The sequence below is a fragment of the Microcaecilia unicolor genome, chromosome 1 (assembly GCF_901765095.1).
Source record: "Microcaecilia unicolor chromosome 1, aMicUni1.1, whole genome shotgun sequence".
Lineage (NCBI taxonomy): Eukaryota > Metazoa > Chordata > Amphibia > Gymnophiona > Siphonopidae > Microcaecilia > Microcaecilia unicolor.
The window spans coordinates 250734666-250758392 of NC_044031.1; the positions used below are offsets into that span (position 1 = coordinate 250734666).

General features: G+C 43.6%; 1 protein-coding gene and 1 long non-coding RNA gene across 8 annotated transcripts in view; one reads left to right on the top strand and one right to left on the bottom strand.

The window, feature by feature from the left end:
• The window catches only part of LRRFIP2 (LRR binding FLII interacting protein 2), a 245250-nt gene that overhangs the window by 152827 nt on the left and 68696 nt on the right, over positions 1–23727 (bottom strand). For 3 of the 7 annotated variants that reach the window (XM_030205571.1, XM_030205548.1, XM_030205556.1), the window contains exons 3-6: positions 20775–20861; positions 12442–12492; positions 7245–7298; positions 7108–7155 (exon numbers count right to left, since the gene is read on the bottom strand). In XM_030205571.1, coding sequence (XP_030061431.1) covers positions 7108–7155; positions 7245–7298; positions 12442–12492; positions 20775–20861 — 240 coding nt within the window. The remainder of the gene's footprint in view (positions 1–7107; positions 7156–7244; positions 7299–12441; positions 12493–20774; positions 20862–23727) is intronic. The other 4 variants (XM_030205592.1, XM_030205585.1, XM_030205578.1 and 1 more) reach the window with 2 other exon arrangements.
• On the top strand, positions 569–12818 carry LOC115471778. The gene is made up of 3 exons (XR_003942419.1): positions 569–579; positions 3262–3263; positions 12732–12818. It is a non-coding gene; the product is annotated as an uncharacterized LOC115471778 (long non-coding RNA).

The window sequence follows — 23727 nt, forward strand, 5'->3', positions numbered from 1 at the left end:
CACGGCAAGGCGAGTCCGCAATCCGCTGCTGGAGTCTATTCTCCAGGTCGGAGGCACGCAGCCATGAGAGCCTGCGCATCACCACACCTTGAGCAGCGGCCCTGGACGCAACATCAAAGGTGTCATACACCCCTCTGGCCAGGAATTTTCTGCACGCCTTCAGCTGCCTGACCACCTCCTGAAAAGGCTTGGCTTGCACAGGGGGAAGAGCATCAACCAAGCCCGCCAACTGCCGCACATTGTTTCGCATGTGTATGCTCGTGTAGAGCTGGTAAGACTGGATTTTGGCCACGAGCATAGAAGAATGGTAGGCCTTCCTCCCAAAGGAGTCTAAGGTTCTAGAGTCTTTGCCCGGGGGCGCCGAAGCATGCTCCCTAGAACTCTTAGCCTTCTTTAGGGCCAAATCCACAACTCCAGAGTCATGAGGCAACTGGGTGCGCATCAGCTCTGGGTCCCCATGGATCCGGTACTGGGACTCGATCTTCTTGGGAATGTGGGGATTACTTAGTGGCTTGGTCCAGTTCGCAAGCAATGTCTTTTTTAGGACATGGTGCAAGGGAACAGTGGACGCTTCCTTAGGTAGAGAAGGATAGTCCAGGAGCTCAAACATTTCAGCCCTGGGCTCGTCCTCCACAACCACCGGGAAGGGGATGGCCGTAGACATCTCCCGGACAAAGGAAGCAAAAGACAGACTCTCAGGAGGAGAAAGCTGTCTTTCAGGAGAGGGAGTGGGATCAGAAGGAAGACCCTCAGACTCCTCGTCAGAGAAATATCTGGGGTCTTCCTCTTCCTCCCACGAGGCCTCACCCTCGGTGTCAGACACAAGTTCCCGAACCTGTGTCTGCAACCTCGCCCGGCTCGACTCGGTGGAGCCACGTCCACGATGGGGGCGTCGAGAGGTAGACTCCCTCGCCCGCATCGGCGAAGCTCCCTCCGCCGACGTAGTCGGGGAGCCTTCCTGGGAGGTGGCCGCAGTCGGCACCGCACGCGGTACCGACGTCGGGGACCTCACCCCGGGCGATGGGCCAGCCGGCGCCACGCTCGACGGTACCGGAGGCGCAAGCACCGCCGGTACCGGAGGGGTAGGGCGCAACAGCTCTCCCAGAATCTCTGGGAGAACGGCCCGGAGGCTCTCGTTCAGAGCAGCTGCAGAGAAAGGCAAAGAGGTCGATGCAGGCGTCGACGTCAGAACCTGTTCCGGGCGAGGAGGCTGTTCCGGGCTGTCCAGAGTGGAGCGCATCGACACCTCCTGAACAGAGGGTGAGCGGTCCTCTCGGTGCCGATGCCTGCTGGGTGCCGACTCCCTCGGCGACCCAGAGCTCTCGGTGCCGACGCGGGGAGGCGACCGGTGTCGATGCTTCTTCGACTTCTTCCGAAGCATGTCACCGGAGCTCCCCGGCACCGACGAGGAGGACGTAGAATCCAGCCGTCGCTTCCTCGGGGCCGAGGCCGAAGGAGGTCGGTCTCGGGGGGGCTGTACCGCAGGAGCCCTCAGGGTAGGAGGAGACCCACCCGAAGGCTCACCGCCACCAGCAGGGGAATGGACAGCCCTCACCTGCACTCCTGACGATGCACCACCGTCCGACGACATCAGCAGACGAGGTCCCGGTACCACCGACGTCGATGCAGTCGCCCGATACCTTGGCGCCGATGCAGAGGCCCGATGCCTCGATGCACTCGATGCAGTGGCGGCCGAGGAAGATGGTCTGGACGCTGACGACGTCGATGCACTCGAAGATCCCGGTGCCGATGCCGACGAAGAGCCCGAGAACAACACGTTCCACTGGGCTAATCTCGCTACCTGAGTCCGCCTTTGAAGCAGGGAACACAGACTACAGTTCTGAGGGCGGTGCTCGGCCCCCAGACACTGAAGACACGACGAGTGTCGATCAGTGAGCGAGATTATCCGGGCGCACTGGGTGCACTTCTTGAAGCCGCTGGAAGGCTTCGATGTCATGGGCGGAAAAATCACGCCGGCGAAGTCAAAATCCGAAATGACGGAAAAAGAGCACCAAAAATTTTTAAGGGAGAAAATCCCGACCGAGGCCGAAAAGAGGCCTACCCCGACGACGAAAGAAAACTTATCGGGGCAAAAAGCTGGAAGTACGGGAAGGGGTTGACACGAAACCCGGGGGGGGGGGGTTTCCGGAGCACTTCCCGACACTTTTAAGACTTTTCCGAAGAAAAAACACGTCAAAAATAAATTTGGACGCGCGAGGTCGACTTTCCGGGGCTCGACACGGCGAAACACGACCGTACCGAGTGCGGACAAAAGAAGACTGGCCGGCTCGAGCCGGTTTCGGGCGGGAAGACGGCCGCGCGGGCGCGCGAGGACTAGCAAAGGACTTTGCTAGAGAAGTTTCCGATTGGAGGGGTTGCCGTGGACGTCACCCATCAGTGAGAACAAGCAGCCTGCTTGTCCTCGGAGAATGAAGCAGTCACCTGATCTAATGCTTTAATGGAGTCCGTGTCAACTACAAGAAACCCAGGGCTCAGGTAATCATGGGCATCTATTGTCTATAGTACTCAGTTATGCTGTCAATGTCTTTTTACATCATGGTAAGCTTTAAAAATAATTTAATAGAGCCTGGTTTCCTCATATCTTCCTTCCTCCTCAGGCAGAGTCTGCCCAAAGGATGATTATAACAGTTCTTCAGATTGTATCCTCTTGTACAGAGTGAGAAAGAGGAAATCATCCTTTATCATCATTCAGACTTTTCTCAAAGCCCACTATAATGTAAAAATGCAATCACAGCACATATTTCAGGTACCTCTAGATTTATAAATCAAATCATTATATAACAGTTCCTATAAACACAAATATACAAATGAAATGGGTTTCTTTGTGAAAGACTGTTTTCCCAGCTACTCACTTGAATTAAGCAATCAGAACAGTAGTAGTAGTTAAAGAAATGATGATGAGTCACTATCTATTGATCAAAACTCAGTGGAGCTATGTTTCCACATCTTTTTGGTTAAACAATTTGGTTCTTAGCTCATAGAGATGCTGATGATTACCTGGTATGCAACCAGGAAAACTTAATGGAACAAAACAAAAACGTCAAAGACTAAAACTTATACATTTTGAGCTAGATCTGTTTTTATAAAGAATAGCTGCAGTGGGAGTTGAACCCACTTCCCCAGGATCAAAGTCTGCTGCACTAACCACTAGGCTACTCCTCTACGCCACACAAGAGGTGCCCCAAATGACCAGATGACCACTGGAGGGAATCGTGGATCACCTCCCCTTTACTCCCCCAGTGGTCACTATCCCTCTCCCATCCCCCAAAAATATGATTAAAAATATTACTTGCCAGCTTCAGATGTTATATTCAGGTCCATTAGAATAGCATGCAGGTCCCTGGAGTAGTCTAGTAGTGGTGCAGTGCACTGCAGACAGGTGGACCCAGGCTTCTACCTTCCCCCACTTGTTACACTTGTGGAGGCAACTGTAAGCCCTCCAAAACCCACCAGAAACCCACTGTACTCACATATTGGTGCTCCCTTCACCTGTAAGGGCTATGGTAGTGGTGTACAGTTGTGGGTGGTGGGTTTTGGGGGGCTCAGCAGACACGGTAAGGGCGCAATGGTGAGATGTGTACCTGGGAGCATTTTATAAAGTCCACTGCAGTGCCCCCAAGGATGCCCTTTTGCTTTCCTGGGATGCCACTTTTCCACTATTCTACCTGATGCCAAGCTTTCTATTCTTTTATAACATCTGAGCCTTGTGTCTATTGTTTATCAGTAGATTTGGGCTTTGAATTCAGATCTAAAGATGAAAAGGAGGTCTCATTACATATATCTAAATACCAGAGTGCTATTTTTCCATACATCAAGAGTGTACATTCCCTAATTACTTGTCCCAATGCAACTGAAGCTTTCACCTCCTCAGTGCATGTAAATGGTTTCATCCTTGTGTGGATTCTCTGATGCCATGTGAGGCTCTCTTTCCAACCAAAGCTTTTACCACACTCAGGATATGTAAATGGTTTCACTCCTGTGTGTATTTTCTGGTGCATTGTGAGGTTTACCTTCTGACCAAAGCTTTTACCAGACTCTATACATACAAATGGCTTCTCTCCTGTGTGGACTTTCTGATGCACTTAGAGATTTACATTACAACCAAAGCTTTTACCACACTTAGACCATATGAATGGTTTCACTTTATTATGGATTTTCTTGTGTATTTTGTACATTTTGCATTTGGCTGTATTTGTTTAAAAATGGACCAAAAAATAAAACATCCAAATCACAAAACATTTTTCCAAACAGCATTTTCAAAAGGAAAAGAGAGACTTTTTTTTTGTAGAAAATGACCTTTCCTGTTCTGATTTTGGACGTTTTACAAAAAACGTCGAAATTCAGACTTAGCTGTCATATCCAAAAATGCCCCTTGTGCGTTTGACTTGCCCAAAGTCACAAGGAGCAGCAGTGGGAATTGAACCCATGTTGCCAGGAATCAAAACCCGCTGCACTAACCATTAAGCCATGCCTCCTCTGTTTTGGACATTTTGCATTGGGACGTTTTTTTTTTACTCGAAAATGGACCAAAAAAGGACATCCAAATCACAAGACATCCATAGCATTTTCGAACACAAAAGATAGATGTTTATCTTTTTCGAAAATGACCTTCTTTCCTGTTCAGAATTTAGACGTTTTTGTAAAACATACAAATTCTGATTTAGACGTTCTATCGAAAATGCCCCTCTTTGAAGCATATTTTCAAAGCACTTAGCCTTCCAAAGTTCCATAGAAACCTATGGAACCTATGAACCTTTGAAACAGATCCCCTTTGTCTCATTAATCCATGCTTATATATATGCTCTGAAATCTTGTTCTTCATAATAGTCTCTACCATTTTACCCAGCATCGACTTCAGGCTCACCAGTCTGTAATTTCCCGGATGACCTCTGGAACCCATTTAAAAATCGGTGTTACATTGGCCACCCTCCAAATCTTCCAGTACCATGCTTGATTTTAAAGATAAATTACATATTACTAACAATAGTCCCACAAGTTCATTTTTCAATTCTATCAATACTCTGGGATGTATACCATCCGGTCCTGGAGATTTGCTACTCTTCAGTTTGTCAAATTGCCCATTACATCTTTCAGGTTTACAGAGATTTCATTCGGTTTCTCTGACTTCTCAGCACTGAATACTATTTCTGGCACAGTTATTTCTCCCAAATTTTCCTTGGTAAAGACTGAAACAAAGAATTAATTTACTCTTTCCTCTATGGCCTTGTCCTTCCTTCAGCCCTCGGTCATCTAGCGGTCCAACTGATTCTTTTGCCAGCTTCTTGCTTTTAATATACCTATAAAAGTTTTTACTATGCATTTTTCCCTCCAATGCAATCTTCTTTTCAAAGTCTCTCTTTGCCTTCGTTAACAGTGCTTCCTATTTGACTTGCCATTCTTTATGATGTTTCCTTTTATTTTCAGTTGGATCCTTCTTACATGTTCTGAAGGATTTTCTTTTAGTTCTAATAGCTTCCTTCACCTCACTTTTTAACCTTGCCAGCTGCTATTTGGTCTTTCATCCTTCTTTTCTAATAGACGGGATATATTTGGCCTGGATTTCCAGGATGGTATTTTTAAACATCATCCACGCCTGATATAAATTTTTGACCTTCACAGCTGCTCCTCTAAGTTGTTTTTTTTTTTCAAAGTTCTTCTCATTTTATCATAGTCTCCTTTTTGAAAGTTTAAATGCTAACATATTGGATTATCTTTATGTACTTACTCCAGAACTTATATCAAATCTGATCATGTTATAATAACTGTTATCATGATGCCCCAGCACCATTACCTCCTGCACCAGATCATTCGCACTACTAAGGACTAGGTCTAGAATTGTTCCTCCTCTTGTTGGCTCCTGAACCAGCTGCTCCATAAAGCAGTCCTTGATTCCATTAAAGAATTTCACCTATCTAGCATGCCCTGATGTTACATTTACCCAGTCACTACTGGGGTAATTGAAATCACCCATTATTATCATGTTCACCCTAATTTCTGATAACATTTCTACATCGGTTTCTTTGTCCTGAACAGGACGGAATAGGCTCCCCCTTCCCCAGAATGTTGCCCAGTTCCTAACAAATCTAAAACCCTCCTCCCTGCACTGTTGTCTCATCCACACATTGAGACTCCGGAGCTCTGCCTGTCTCTTGGGCCCTGCACATGGAACAGGAATCATTTCTGAAAATGCTACCCTAGAGGATCTGGATTTCAGTTTTATACCTAGGAGCCTAATTTTGGCTTTCAGAACCTCCCTCCCACATTTTCCTATGTCAATGGTACCTACCTACATGTACCAAGACAGCCGGCTCCTCCCCAGCATTATCTAAAATCCTATCTAGGTAACATGTGCGGTCCGCCACCTTCACATCAAGCAGGCAAGTCACCAGGCGATTCTCACATCCACCAGCCTCCTACATGCCTAATAATTGAATCGCCAACTACAACACCCGTCCTAACCCTCCCCTCATGAGAAGAAGCTCCTGGAGACACATATTCGGTATGAGAGGATACTGCATCCCCTGGTGGGTTGGTCTTGGCTACAGGATTATTTCCAATTTGACCAGAGTGATGCTCTCCTTTTAGGAGGCCTCCCTCCTCCAAGTCAGCACAGGGGCTGCCAGACTGGAGGTGGGACTTCTTTGAACTCCAATAATTCTTTCCTACCCCCCATTGCAAATTGTGGTCTAATGCTACAGGTCATTGGCTAAAGAATTGTATTTACTTGCATTTATATTTTGGTTTGCTCAATTTTCTCCTTGCCTTGGTGACATGTAATATTTCTTGAGCAATGCTATACTTGTGTAATAATCGTTAAATTTTATATATATATATATATATATATATATATATATATATATATATATATATATATATATATATATATATATAAAGATGTGTTTGTCTGCTTTTTTGCTTAAGTTACAATCACATATTGTCCAATTCTGCTGCAAACTAAACATGCAAAATCTAAGTCATTTTTCTAAAAGCGAGCATTTTAAAAAGTAGTATTTAATATGACAAGAACCCAATTCATCTATAAGTATTTTGAAAACAATTCTGGAAAGAAAGAATACATATACTAACCCTGTGATTGCTAAAACTGTGAGCAGATTTCACATTAATGGGTCCCTGCTAAATGAAACCAAAAAATTAAATGTATTTAATAGACATTGGGAGGAGATAAATAGAATGAATGAAGAATTCAACAGTTCAGTACAAACCACATGAGAATGGTGACTGGACCGGTGAGAATATCTGGCCCTCTCTGAATCTTCCTAAGAGAAAAGCAAAAAGTTATTTATTACATAAAGGATAAGATGTATGGATATATAGTAACATGCAGTTAGTAGCTCCACTGGATGAGACCAAAGAATTCAAACTGTAAGCATGTGAAAGTTGGAATAGTTTTGTTTTTTAGTGTCATTTTCCCTGTTAGGGACCTTTTGCTTTTTATAAATTGAGAGAAAGAAGAGAACAGAACTCCATTTTTTTTAGCAGCAATTAAACAAGCTGGAAATGCATATGCTGATAGCATAGCACATAGTGAACATGTTAATCCTTTGCTTTGTTTCACTCTCCATATAAACATCCACAAATTAAAGTGAAAAATAGTTAACTTCAATGTGTGGTTTGTTGGACCTAATTACCCTTGCTTTCTTTATATAATATGCAACCACTGAGAATTTCTGTGACTTTGGAAGAAGAGGTGTTGTTATTGTTAATTAACTGACCCTCAATACACTGGATCTGGCAGAAAGGACACAGTAGGCTCAAGTAGATTAAGATGAGACTGGGAGACTGGGCATCCAAATGGCAGATGACATTTAATGTGAGCAAGTGCAAAGTGATGCACGTGAGAAAGAGAAATCCGAACTACAGCTACGTGATGCAAGGTTCCACATTAGGAGTCAATGACCAGGAAAGGGATCTAGGTGATGATACGTTCAAACCCTCTGCCCAATGTGCGGCGGTGGCTAATAAAGCAAATAAAATGTTAGGTATTATTAGGAAAGGAATGGAAAATGAAAATGCGGACGCTATAATGCCTTTGTATTGCTCCCATAGTGCGTCACCTCGAATATTGGGTGCAATTCTGGTCACTGCATCTCAAAAAGGATATAGTGGAATTAGAAAAGGTGCAAAGAAGAGCGATGAAAATGATAAAGGGGGTGGGACGACTTCCCTATGAGAAAAGGCTAAAGCAGCCACGGCTCTTCAGCTTGGAGAAAAGGCAGCTGAGGGGAGATATGATAGAGGTCTATAAAATAATGAGTGGAGTTGAACGGATAGATGTGAAGAGTCTGTTTACGCTTTCCAAAATTATTAGGACTAGGGGGCATGTGATGAAGCTACAAAGTAGTAAATTTAAAACGAATCATAGAAACTCTTTCTCACTCAACGTGTAATTAAACTCTGGAATTAATTGCCAGAGAATGTGGTAAAGGCCGTTAGCTTAGCAGAGTTTAAAAAAGGTTTGGCCGGCTTCCTAAAGGAAAAGTCCAAAGACCATTATTAAATTGAACTTGGGGAAAATCCACTATTTCTGGGATAAGCAGTATAAAATGTTTTGTACTTTTTGGGGATCTTCCCAGGTATTTGTGACCTGGATTGGCCACTGTTGGAAACAGGATGCTGGGCTTGATGGACCTTTGGTCTGTTCCAGTATGGCAATACTTATGTACTTATGTACTAATATTCTCTAGTTTGTTGCGCCCCTTATGCGTCAGTGACAGACCCTGAGGAAGGCTTTATGCCGAAACACGGTCCACGTAGGGTCAGGATTGTTTACTCATTTGGCGGGTCAAGACTGTACACGCATTTGGTATATTGTTGGAGAATAGAGAGTTTTTGAAAGCTTTGAACTCTTTTTTTGACTGACATCATTGGAATATGATTTTCCACCCCTTTCTGTTTGAGCTAGGCCAGGGTGGTGAGCACCAGACAGCACTGGTGCTCATGGTCTGACACTCTGCTGAAGTAGAGAAAATACTGGATCTTTCCAAGGAGCACCACCAGCTAATACTGATGAAGTCACTGGTAAAACTCAAATTTTTCTCTACCTTCATCTGCTGGTAAAAGATGACACCCACTTGTGAACAATGTAGCTATACACTAAAGAAAAAGTACCTTTATAGGAAATTTTCTGATGGATGAGCTATATACATCTTCCATTTGCATTATATGGATCAGTGCATTACAACTCAAAACTACTTAGTATGCTTTGAGTATTTTGATGAAAATGAATAAAGAGAAAACCAATTAAGTAAATTTTCTTCTTAAAAGACAGTTCAAATATATGGCTGGGCTACGAGTTGGCAAAATAGAATTACAGAAAACCCACAAACCAGTTAAAAAGGAACAATAAAAAACAAATTAGATTGTGTAAAAGACCACTCCTCGCTGGCTAAATAGCACTTAACTGGCTACCATGAATATTCAGTGGGAGATAATAGTGGTTATCTGTCGCTGAATATTTGCGGTCAGCACTTAAGAGGATAACCGGCTATATCACGCGATATAGTTGGCTATCCATGAATATTCAGTGAATCACCAGCTAAGTTTGGTGGCCAAATTGGGCTGCCAAAACAGCAGGTCCATCTTTGGCCAGTTTAAACTTAACTGGCCAGCACTCAATATTGACTTGGCCAGTTAAGTTAAAACCAGCCAAAAATAAACCAGCACTGAATATCTGGGCTCAGCACTGACCGCGGAAGGCAGGCAGCTAACTTCCCAAGGTCTGAATATCAGCCCCATAGAACGCAATTTAATAGAATTTATATAGAATAACCCTTGAGGACATATTTTTAAAACTGCTTCTAAACTATGTGTTTCCATATGAGAGGAAGTCATTCATTTGACAGGCTCAGACAAAACTGAACTGAAGGTATCTAGAAAGATCTGTAAGAATTTGACTACCAGATACCAAGTGCAGCGATATGACCCACATCTGTGACTCGGGTAATTGCTTTCAGAGAAGAATGGATGTGTATATTTGCTCCGTACTCACATAAGAATAAAAAGCAAAAATCACTGGACACTAGACAAGGAACATGCTAACATTCAGTATTCACAAACCATATGGTCCCATTTTGTTGTTTTTGCCAACATTTTCAAGCTTCAAAAAGTCATTATCACAAACTTACAGTTGCCCAATCAATATTTCCAGCCTGAATCAAACCACACCATGCAGCACGCCAGGATTAAACATTTTAAGGGCCCTGTTTACTAAGCCACACTAGCGTTTTTAGCACGCACTAACCCTAGAGACACCCAAAATGCTAGTGCACCTAGTAAACAGTGCCCTAAAAGTATACTGATTTTGGTTTTTGGTCAATGGAAGGTGTGTATCATGCAAATTTCTGATTCATACATGCATGGCCCAGTACAGAAAATGTTGGGAGAAGTGGACTACAGAACTACCTGATGGAAATACCGTGTTTCCCCGAAAATAAGACACTGTCTTATATTATTTTTTGCTCCCCAAGACCCGCTAGGTCTTATTTTCAGGAGAGGTCTTATATTTCGGGGAAACATCGGTCGCCCCCCCACCCGAGGTCGCCAGGCCCCCCTCCACCCGCCCTCCGTCGTCGCCCCCCCCCCCACCCGAGGTCGCCGGGCCCCCCTCCACCCACCCTCCGTCGCTCCAGAAACTAACCTCCTTTCACTTTCGCAAGTTCGCAGCAAGCACAAGCAGCAGCAGTAGCAGGGCAGACCTCTCCTTCCTTCTGTGTCCCGCCCTCGCCTGACATAACGTAAAGTCAGGCGAGGGCGGGACACAGAAGGAAGGAGAGGTCTGCCCTGCTACTGCTGCTGCTTGTGCTTGCTGCGAACTTGCAAAAGTGAAAGGAGGTTAGTTTCTGGAGTGACGGAGGGCGGGTGGAGGGGGGGCGGCGACCTAGGGTGGGGGGGCGACGACCTCGGGTGGGGGGGGCGTGGGTGCGGCCTTGTCCGGCTCTCAGTGGCCCTGCTAGGTCTTATTTTTGGGGGAGGCATTATATTGGCTAATTGCAGTAAAACCTCTACTAGGTCTTACTTTCGGCAGATGTTCTATTTTCGGGGAAACACGGTAACTTTGAACAAAACCACAAAAATCCAAAAGAAAACATTTCAGTTTTAAAGTAATTCTCTCTTGTATCCTTGAATATGGAAAAAGCCTTTGAAAAGGTTGAATGGAAATATATGTTCCAGATACTGGAACGAATTTATACATTTTTTCATACTGCAACTGTATCTGATGTACCGCTTAATTGATAATATATCTAAGCAGTTCACAGCTAAAATCGAGGGGGGGGGGGGGGGGAAGACCAGAAAACACAGCAGAAAACAAAAGGAGGTCCAAGAATAGTAAAATTATTGTACTTATTCTTGGTTATTTTACTATTGCTATGCCGTTAACAAAATTGTAAGTTCTATGCTAAACTGTAACTGATATACATCGCCCTGGGTGAATCTCTTCATAAAGGTGGTTAATAAATCCCAATAAATAATAAAATAAAAATGAATAAAATAATATCTGATAGTTATAATAATATTAGTAATGAAGAAAATAATAAGACAAGACATATCGCTAGAAGCTGCTTAGCAGTGATGCCCAATGTATAACAAAGCTAATTAAGAAAAGCCTAGGCAAACTTGAAAGTTTTCAAAGCTGTTCCTAGCCAACTGTTCAGGAGCAAACTGTTCCAAAGGATAGGGACTATCAAACTAAAACACGAACTCACGGTGTAGTCTAAACATACTGGAAGTGGGACAGAATAACCAAAACATTAAGGTATAAGCGAGAGAATACGAATATGAGCAACCTGGAAAAAAAAAGGAAGGCAGCCTAGAGTAAAAGACTGATGGTCATAGAGCTGGTTTGAACACCTTGTCCTCACAAAGGTATACGTATATGAGTTGTGAGGTTTATTCTGAGAATAAGCCTTCAGTCAATTTACAAATAAGTAAAAAAAAACAAACAAAACAAAATAAACAACCCGCCAGTTGCAAGTAATTTTTGGAATATGTAACCAATAGCAATAATATGCATTTAAAAAAAAAGTTTACATTTAATAAACGTTGCTTTCTGTGACTGGCCTTACATGCATTATTGTAGGACTTCTGATTTGTCTTGGAAGTTTAAGCACTTTTCCACAAAGATTTACAGTTAAATCAAAGGAGTGAAAATCATATGAGAAAATGAACTACATTTCTTACAAGCATGGAGTTATGCAGAAAGATCACATATCAAAAATAACATCTTCGAAATAAATCATTTCCACTAGCAGAAAAAGTGCATGCTCTGTAGAGTTTAACATTCTAGCATACTTAAGGTCCAAACATTAGATAGGAGATAAAACTGTTAGTAAGTTATTTCCACCAGTGCAAGTTAGTTTTTCATGTGAATAACTACAGGCACACCATGAGTTCTTGGCCTACCATCCACTTTTGGATCTGTCCCCATTTTCTATCATGAGACCGATGAGAAAGCTATAAAAAGTAAACACTTTAATGTGATACCAAGGACAGCATCCTCAATGACTGCTAAAAACAATTACATGTAATACTACCCTAAAATTTGCTCTACTGTATTCCTACATATTTATATCACAGAATATAACGTTGAGTATATAAATCTATGTCTATAGCTATATACTTATGTGACTCGCTGAGAAAAAAGGACCAAAAAGGAGAACTTAGGTCCTACCTGCTAATTTGCTTTCCTTTAGTCCCTCTGGACTTGCCCAGAATGACTGATGGGTTATGCACGCCTCCCAGCAGGTGGAAACTGAGAACAATGATTTTTGAACGAGCCAATAAGATACCTGCTCAGCCCTGCAAGTCTCAGTATTCACGTAACAAAGCAAGAGGAAAGAAAGGATGAAACATTGCATCTATGCACCACCCGGTTATCATAGAGGCATATTTTCAAAGCACTTAGCCTAAAGCTAAAAAGACAGCGCTGGAAACTGTTGAATGCATTTTCTTTACTTTATTTTACTGTTTTCGTCTAGTTGTTTCTTTGTTTTTTTAAACAGCTCCCCACTTAGACAAGAGCAAACACAACAACCAAAACCGCAGATCAACTCACGAGAATGAACCAGATACATCACAGGGAGGGATCTGGGCTGGTCCGGAGGGTCTAAAGGAAAGCAAATTAGCAGGTAGGACCTAATTTCTCCCTCCTTAGCATCACTCCGGAACAGCACAGAATGATTAATGGGAAATACCACTGTAGTAATTCAAGGAAGAGACCCAAAAGCCATGCAGTAAGAACATGCTGACCAAAAATCACTTCCTGATGCGCCTGGACGTCCACTCTGTAATGATGTACAAAGGAATGCAAGGATGACCAAGTAACCACTTTACAAATATCCACCGGAGATACCAGAGAATAGTCAGTCCAAGATGAGGCCTGCTCCCTTGTGGAATGCACCTTAATTCCATCCAGAATAGACCTGCCTGCATGAAGATATTTGGATCCAATTGCTTCCTTAATCCACAGTGCTATGGTAGCCTTAGACTCTGCCAGCCCCTTGTGACCACCACCGAGCAAAATGAAGTGACAGATCAAGCGTCTATACTCCTCAGTCCTACACATATACTCCTGCAACACTCTCCGCATTTACAGCTTACGCAAGGATGCTGCTCCGCTGACCTCTTGGAAGAGCCCAGGATCGGAAGGAGAGACTGGTTAACATGAAAGGGCATCAAGACCTTTGGAAGAAAGGAAGGAACTGGTCGCAAAACTACTCTGTTCTTAGAGGATGCCAAAAAATGGAACTCTGCAAGAGAAGGCCTGCAACTCGGACACTCATCTCACCAAAGAAATAGCCACCAAGAACACAGACTTCAGAGTAAGATCTTTGAGGGAAACAGCAACAAGAGGCTCAAAAGGATGAACCAGAGCTGAAAGAAAAATATTTAAATCCTACAAAGGAAAGGAAGAGCGCCTCGGTGTTCTCAAGATACTAACACCTCTCCGGAACCTGAAGACCTCCGGAAGAGACACAATGGGCTTGCTTCTAATGCGCCCCCCCAAAAAAAACACCAGGACCACCACCTAAACTTTAAGCAAAGCTAAGGCCAACCCCTTCTCAAAATCAGCCGGCAAAAAAAAAAAAAAAATCAAGAATCTGTGGTGCCAAAGCATGCAAAGAAAAGACCCCTGTGATCGTAACACCAGCCTTCAAAAATCCTCCAAGTCCTGACATAAGCCAAAGAAGTACAGCGGTGCTGCAAGCACAGCATCGTGACAATCACCTTAGCAGAGTATCATTGCTGTCTCTACTACTACTACTACTACTTAACATTTCTAGAGCGCTACTAGGGTTACGCAGCGCTGTACAATTTAACAAAGAGAGACAGTCCCTGCTCAAAGAGCTTACAATCTAATAGACAAGTGAACGGTCGGTCCGATAGGGGCAGTCAAATTGGGGCAGTCTGGATTCACTGAACGGTAAGGGTTAGGTGCCGAACGCAGCATTGAAGAGGTGGGCTTTAAGCAAAGACTTGAAGACGGGCAGGGAGGGGGCTTGGCGTAAGGGTTCAGGAAGGTTGTTCCAAGCATAGGGTGAGGCGAGGCAGAATGAGCGGAGCCTGGAGTTGGCGGTGGTGGAGAAGGGTACTGAGAGGAGGGATTTATCCTGTGAACGGAGGTTACGGGCGGGAACGTAAGGGGAGATGAGGGTAGAGAGGTAGTGAGGGGCAGCAGACTGAGTGCATTTGTAGGTAAGAAGGAGAAGCTTGAATTGAATGCGGTATCTGATCGGAAGCCAGTGAAGTGACCTGAGGAGAGGGGTGATATGAGTATATCGGTTCTGGCGGAATATGAGACGTGCAGCAGAGTTCTGAACAGACTGAAGGGGGGATAGATGGCTAAGTGGGAGGCCGGTGAGGAGTAAGTTGCAGTAGTCCAGGCGAGAGGTAATGAGAGCGTGGACGAGAGTTCGGGTGGTGTGTTCAGAGAGGAAAGGGCAAATTTTGCTGATGTTAAAGAGGAAGAAGCGACAGGTCTTGGCTATCTGCTGGATATGCGCAGAGAAGGAGAGAGAGGAGTCAAAGATGACTCCGAGGTTGCGGGCAGATGAGACGGGGAGGATGAGGGTGTTATCAACTGAGATAGAAAGTGGAGGAAGAGGAGAAGCGGGTTTTGGAGTCCTCTCAAGAGTCAGGCTGTAAGACAAAATTGAGACGGATTTGGCATGGTGATCACACCCCGAGACAGAAGATCTACCAACTCGAGAAGCCTAAGTAACGACCCCACAACTAGATGCCTCAGATCCGCATACTATGGACATCTTGGCCAATCCGGAGCCATGAGGATCACAAGACTTTCATGTCTTTCGATTTGCTGGATGACCCGATCTAACAGCAGCAAGGGAGGAAATGTATAAAGGAGACCTTCCAGCCAACGCCGAATCAAAGCATCCAAGCACTCTGAGTCTTGTTCATTTCTGTGACTGAAGAACTGAACCACCTTGGCATTCCCCAGGCTTGTCATGAGGCTCATCATCAGCAAGCTCCACTTGTGGACTATGCCAGAGAATGCCTCTGAACTCAGAGACCACTCTCCCGGATACAGGGTCTGACGGCTGAGGAAGTCCTCCTGAATATTCTGAGCCCCTGCAACATGAGAGACTGACAGATCCTCGAGGTGACTTTCCACCCAACTCAAGAAGACAGTCATCTCTTCTGCCAGAAGGTGACTCTCTCTTCCGCCCTGATGATTGATATAGGCCACCAAGATCATACTGTCTGATAAAACGCGCACTGCTCTGCCCTCGAGGATGTTCTGAAACTCGCACATTGCCAGTCAAATCAATCTGGTCTTTAACAGATTGACGGAGCAACATGCCTCCGCCTAGGACCAAAGCCCTTGCACCAGCTGACCCCTACAGTGGGCTCTCCAGCCCCTGAGACTGGCATCCATAGTCACTTCCACCCACCAAGGAGGTCCAACAACACCCCATTCAACAGACTGGTTTTCAGCAGCCACCACCTGAGATTTCGACACACCGCAGCTGCTACGGTAAAGAGGTTATGGCTCTTCAGCTTGGAAAAGAGATGGCTGAGGGAAGATATGATTGAGGTCTACAAAATCCTGAGTGGTGTAGAACAAGTACAACTGAATCGATTTTTTACTCGTTCCAAAAGTACAAAGAGTAGGGGACACGCAAGAAAGTTACAAATAGGAGGAAATATTTTTTTCACTCAATGAATAGTTAAGCTCTGGAACTCTTTGCCGGAGGATGTAGTAACAGTGGTTAGGGTATCTGGTTTTAAAAATGGTTTGGTCAAGCTCCTGGAGGAAAAGTCCATAGTCTGCTATTGAAATAGATATGGGGAAGATACTGCTTGCCCTGGGATTGGTAGAACGGCTATTGTTATATTGTTAGGGTAACCTGACCCCCAAGAAAACACCAGAAAAGAAGAATCCATTGGAGAGGCCTCATGTGAGCTCTGGCCTACGGGACCATATCTATGGCTGCCATCGATCCCAAATCCTGAAGACAGTCTCTGGCACATGGAACCAGCTGACGAAACAACTCTCGAACCTGACTTTGGAGCTTGCCTATCCATGGCAATGGAAGAAACAGCAGACGAATGAGCTTGTCGAGGGTATTCCTGATCACCCTCACCTTTACACATGAGTAACAGGAAGACTCTAGAAAGGCGTCCGGCCAAGTATGAGTGAACTCAAGAGCATATTGGTCGCAAATAATTTCAAAGACCCACTGACCCAAGGTAATCTGGGCCCACCTCCAATAAAATTCTCACAACCGAGCTCCTACTACTATTAGAGGATGGGCCCTGACATCTTCATTGTGCGGCATGGCTCTGGGCTTGGGAGACAAGGCCACCATCCTGGCCTCCACAAAAGTCCAAGAATCCTGGAAGAAACATGACCTCTGAAAGCCAGCACCTCTACCTGCCCAATAATGCCTCGTACCAGGCACATGCCCTCTACTAGCTGAAAACCCGCAGCCTAAAGATCTCGGCCAATCCTCCGGCAGATGAGGCACCTTAGAGTCTCCTAAGCTCTTGACCAACTTATCCAATTCATCACCAAACAACAGAGACCCCCCGAAAGGGAAACTTACTCAGCTTAGACTTTGAGGCCACATCTGCAGACCAACGAGCCGCCACACCTAGGACCATAGCAGACGGCCAAAGAAAATCAAAGTGCATCTGACAAGAAGGCTGACTCTATTTCAATCTTAGCCACTTCCCAATCCACAAGGGAAAAGTTATCCAAGGCCCTATCCAACACCCTCTGAGATGACCTAAAGCACGCCCAAGCCACCAGACCTCCTCAGATGGCTGCTTGCACCACCAAAGAAGAAACATTGAAAGAATGTTTGAAAAGGATCTCCATATGACTGTACTGAAGGTCCTTGAGAGCCATGCCTCCATCTACAGACACCATCATCTTCTTGGTAACTGCAGTTACCACAGCGACTATGACCAGAGGCTTAAGCAACTGCTTGTCCTGGTGTGGGACCAGGGAAAGCCTAACCATGGACCTGGTCAACCAGAACGGAGCATCTGGAATGTCCCATTGAGCCTGAACTATATCTGTGTCTTGATGCAAGGGAAAGAACCTGTCAGACCTGCAAATCCCTTTCAACGAGGGGTCCACCTTAAGTACCACCAGAGCCTCCTGTTCTTCCTCAAAGTTAAGGGTCAAGAATACCAAAGAAATCAGCTTATGCAAGTCTTCTTTATGAAAACACCCTCACCACTGAAGGGTCCTCACCAGGAGGCAAGTCAACCTGAGGAGGAGATCCTTCATCATCACTTTAAAACTCCCTGTTTTCCAAGGGACTCCGAGTCAAAACTCCACAGCAGAATACTCCTGCTCCTCATTTCACACAGATCATGGGTATTTGGAGCCCCCCTGGAATGTCCCAGATACACCTCCACACCTCCCACAGGGGTTTGACTTGCTTAAGCAAAAACACCTTATACATTGCCAACACAAACTCCAGAGGAATTCCCTTCCCAGGGAGTCCTCCCTGCACCTCCAAAGTCTCTAATGCAGATGAAGGGGCCTGCCGCGAGAGCCATGGAGGCTGCTCTACCGCTGCGGCCTGCAAATCCAAGATGGTGGAGTTTCCCATCAAAACTGGACCCACTCTGCTAATTGAAGCAGACTCTGAAACTGGAGCTGGTACTGCACCAACAGACCCACTCTGTGGAAACAAGTCAGCTGACTCAAAGCTCCGGCTGCCTCCAACTCCATGCAGATATTACAGACTACAACGGCAATAAGTCCTCAACGATGGCAAACAGCGCACTGCCTCAACTTTTCCAATATGACAACCAAACTAACATGGGCTCAAGACTCTGCAGGGAGACAGCCGAGGTAAGCAGTCCCAGACATACTACCTGCAATGTTGACCAACACAGTGTTCACAAACACTTCACCCCCCCACCCACACACACACTTTTTACAGTGGCTGTTACCCGCTGTTCTTCAAACTCCCTTTCCTTGAAAAGACTGAGGCCACCCACAGAGCGAAGTCTTTCCAGGGCCCTCAGGTAGCCAGGGAAAGATCAAGGATTGAAGGGGGGAGGTACTCGGTCACCCAAATGCTGCACCCCCGAGGCTACAGAGAATCCCTGTGGGCCTCAGCCTCTGCTAGCAAACCAAATCTAATTGCATACAGATGCAGGAAAGGAGAGAAAGGAGCAATAAGAAACAAACCCTTATTCTCCTTGCTTTAAACAAAAAAAAACATTTTTTTTAAACACACCTAAATAAGAAGGAAAGGGAAGATAGAAAGGTAGAATCTCTGAGACTAAGGGGATCACCACATCTACCACCTGCTGGAGACTGAGAATACAAAGACTTGCAGAGGCTGAGCAGTGTTCTCAGTCTCCACCTGCTGGTAGGCGTGTACAACCCATCAGTCATTCAGAGCCAGTCCAGAGGTATGCTAAAGAATAGGGTTTGAGACTTATTTATACCACAGGATAGAGGGATATCGACTGCATAATCCTGCCAAATTTCAGCCCGAGGTATGGACTAATTATGTCTTTAAAAAATGAACAAAATTTATAACAATAAAAATGTAATTAACCGCAGAAATGACATACTCCACTTTAGATACCTTTTACGCAGGCAGAGAGAGAGAGACAGAGAGACTTCAGTATTCTCCCCAGAGATTTTTGCCAGTCACGTGGCGATTAATTGATACTGTGCAGTACTTCTCTGATTAAGTTAGCTAGTCAATAATATCAACCAGGTGCTGTGCCCATTCTAAGAACTCTGGGGAAAATACTGTGCTCAAACCAAAACAGTGGTTTTAACAAGAAATTGTCAAGCCTATTCCAAATTAAGACTCCATTCAGTATCACCTTTCACAAAGCATGACAAAATGAACAAGCTACTGTTAATCTTTACTGTTCAATGTTCAGTTCAGTAAGGAAACCATATGCATATTCAAATCATGTTTAAAAAATACTTCATGATCTTAAAAATTCAACATTAAAATACAAAAAACAAGTTTGCCAAATTTAATTATTGAAATGCACACAAAGAACTCAAGCAAATTCCAAAGCATCTAATTTTTCCTCAAGTGTTTCAAGTTCTATGTTCTTTTCAAAAAGATAGCAAAATCTTTACAAGGCAGAGTTTCAGGGATCATCATGCTGCTTCATGCTACATTACATTTATTTAAAAGTATTTCATATCATATATATATGAAATACATTTAGCTAGATGTTGACAAACAGACCTTAATCATTAAGCATGGCCATATGATAAAAAATATTGCCATGTCTGATACCTAGTCATGTTTAAGTTTCTTTCTAAAGAAAAGAATAAATCAAAGAACCTGGCCACTATGAACTACCATATTCCCAAGACAACACAAGGCTAGTATGAGACTTCTAAATCAAAGCACCATACTTTATTCCTCTGAACACTTGACAGATTAGCCTATTTCTTTATAAAACCATTTTTTAGCTTTGAAAAAAAAAACCTGCATTGATGAATACCAGTACCCAAAAAGAAAGTTATACAGTATACAAAATATCACCAACTATGAGGCATACTTTCAAAGCACTTAGCCTTCCAAAGTTCCATAGGTTTCTAGGGAACTTTGGAAGGCTAAGTGCTTTGAAAATATGCCTCTATGTAACAGTTTGCTCACTTACAGCAACATAGTAATTTACCAAGTGAAGTGTTGCCCCTTCCACTTCAAAATGCAATATTATTTAAAAAATGAGGGGAAAGTAGATGCAACATCATGCAGCAGGTCTCCAGACTGATCCCTAAGTTAGGTTTTCTGCTCCCCACATTGCTTAGGGGTGTTATAGCAACAACATGACAAACCTCTGGCAGGGAGGGAACGGTGGTTATTGCTTATGATTGCCTAGTGATCAGGTTCCAGACATAGGCAGGGTTTTGGAAGGAGCCCTAGAGCACGGGCAGTACAAGCAACTGTCACTGCAATTTTTACCAGAGAAAGAATATGAAAACAGGGAAAAATCTTTGGGTAGTTCTAGCTCATTGGGCCAAATCCCAGCCCAGGTTTCAACTGAGCTGGAAATACAAAATAGGAGCAAAAAAAAAAAAATGGCTGTTAGAGAATTTGCAAATTCTAAAGCCTAACCTAAAGATAAAATAATAGCCTGGGACATTAATAGGAAGATTTGTTTGAAGATGCTGGTTTAATCAGTCATTACTCTAAATGATGACAATTACTAACATTTTGTGAGGTAGAGCTCTCAAGACCATTTAAAACATAATGCTATTACAGTACCTCTTTTTGCTGTCGTTCCAGTTCTCGCATACGTATGTCTCTTGCTTCTGCTCGTGCTGCTCGTTTAGCTGCAAGCCTCGCCTCGGCCTAAAAGAAAGGAAAAGGGACTTGATATACTGCCTTTCTGTGTTTTCTGTGTTTTTTTGCAACTACTTTCAAAGCGGTTTACATAGTATATACAGGTACTTATTTGTACCTGGGGCAATGGAGGGTTAAATGACTTGCCCAGAGTCACAAGGAGTTGCAGTGGGAATCAACCTAGTTCCCCAGGATCAAAGTCCGTTGCACTAACATTTAAAAAGTCAGAAATATTCAGAGCACAAATTGAATATACTGACGTTTTTCCCCTAAAGTTGTAACTAATTACACATTACAAAAAAAGAGTGAGCTCATGCCTCTAACTTGAATGCCAAATATTATGAAACTACCCCAAAATTTGGCTCTCATTGTGACCAATTCTCATAAATTGAGAGGCAAAAATTCTAAGAGTCAATGAAAAATGAAAGAATCATTAAAACCAATTTACTTACTTGTAGTAAGTGTTCTCCATAGAAGCAGAATATGAGTCCTTACTAGAGGATGAATAATATTCCATGGAGTTCCGCACAGGAAAGTTTCACCTAGTTTTAAACTACTGAAGGGCTTTTAGTTCAACTGCTCACGTGCAATAATCCTCTGTTGTACCATCATGCATAGTCACCTCAGTTATTTATGTAGCTGTAGAAAGGAGATAATTCCTTAGGGAAGTGAGTAGGTATGCACAGGGCCGGTCTTAGCAAATGTGGGTCCCTGTGCAGAGCAGTTTGGAGGGGTTTCCCCCCCCCCCCCCCCGCCCCTTGTTGACAAGGTGTGTTTTAAAATAAAGACAAATCAAGCAAAATTCGTACAGAAAAACTAATCCAAATAAGCACATTGCTATCATAGGAAACCTAGTATTAAGCAATGAAAATATCCAGAAATTATTCAATTCAAGTCTGCTACAATTAGGAGTTCCAATTCTCATAACATAGAAAAGAATATAAAGAAAAATATTATCTAAGGGATCCTTTTACAAAGGTGGCCAATGTAACACCAATTTTTAAGAACGGTTCCAGAGGAGATCCGGGAAATTATAGACTGGTGAGCCTGATGTTGGTGCCGGACAAAATGGTATAGACCATTATAAAGAAAAAAATTACTAAACATATTCAAAAGCATGGATTAACAAGACAAAGCCAACATGGATTTAGTGAAGGAAAATCTTGCCTCACCAATCTATTACATTTCTTTGAAGGAGTGAACAAACGTGGATAAAGGTGAACCGGTCGGTATTGTATATCTGGATTTTCAAAAGGCATTTGACAAAGTACCTCATGAAAGGCTCCAGAGGAAAATGGAGAAAATGGAGGTGAACCGGTCGGTATTGTATATCTGGATTTTCAAAAGGCATTTGACAAAGTACCTCATGAAAGGCTCCAGAGGAAAATGGAGAGTTAAGGGGATAGGAGGCAATAGTCTACTGTGGATTAAAAACTGGTTAAAAGATAGCAAACAGAGAGTAGGGTTAAATGGTCATTATTCTCAATGGAGAAGGTTAGATAGTGAGGTTCCACAGGGGTCTGTGCTGGGACTGCTGCTTTTTAACTTATTTATAAATTATTATCTACAGATGGGAGTAACTAGTGAGGTAATTAAATTTGCTGATGACACGAAGTTATTCAAAGTTGTTAAAATTACAAGAGAACCTTATAAGACTGGGAGACTGGGCATCCAAATGGCAGATGACGTTTAATGTCAGCAAGTGCAAAGTGAGGAACCCAAACTATAGCTACATAATGCAAGGTTCCACATTAAGCGTCCGACCAGGAAAGGGATCTAGGTGTCATCGCTGATATGTTGAAACCCTCTGCTCAGTGTGTGACAGCAGCTAAGAAAGCAAACAGAATGTTAGGTATTATTAGGAAAAGAATGGAAAACAAAAATGAAGACATTATAATGTCATTGTATCGCTCCATGGTGGGACCACATCTCGAATATTGTGTGCAATTCTGGTCACTGCATCTCAAAAAAGATATAGTGGAATTAGAAAACATAAAGAGAAGGGCAATGAAAATGATAAAGAGGATGTGACGACTTCTCTGTGAGGTAAGGCTAAAGTGGCTAGGGCTCTTCAGCTTGGAGAAAAGACGGCTGAGGGAAGATATGATAGAGGTCTATAAAATAATGAGTGAAGTGGAACGGGTAGACGTGAATCACTTGTTTACTCTTTCCAAAAATACTAGGACCAGGGGGCACACAATGAAGCTACAAAGTAGTAAATTTAAAACGAATCGGAGAAAATATTTCTTCACTCAACGTGCAATTAGACTCTAGAATTCGTTGCCAGAGAATGTAGTTAACAGCAGTTAGCTTAGTGGGGTTTAAAAAAAGGTTTGGCTAGCTTACTAAGAGAAAAGTCCATAAGCCATTATTAAAAATGGACTTGGGGGAAAATCCACTGCTTATTTCTTGGATAAGCAGTATAAAATGTATTGTACAGTTTTGGGATCTTGCCAGGTACTTGTAATCTGAATTGATCACTGTTGGAAACAGGATGCTGGGCTTGATGGACCTTCAGTCTGTCCCATTATGGAAATACTTATGTACTTACGACTGCAGTCTTCTGTATCATCATCACGACCAGGACATCCACCTTTGGCAAGGAAAAGATTTTATCCAGTTCTTCTCAACGAAGAAAACAGAGCCCTCCTGATTTGTTTATTTTTATACTGTTCTGTTGGCTTATTGCTATCACTGAAACTGTGCTTACATTTTCTATCTGACTGCTAGCTGGAGGCTTCCCCGAGGCCCATGCTGTCGCTGACTGCTCCACTCCTTTTGCCTGCATCATCGCTCTCAGCCCTAATGTTAGCTGGAGGCTTACCTGAGGCTCGTGCCATTGCTCACTACTTTGCCCACGTCATCGCTTTCTGCC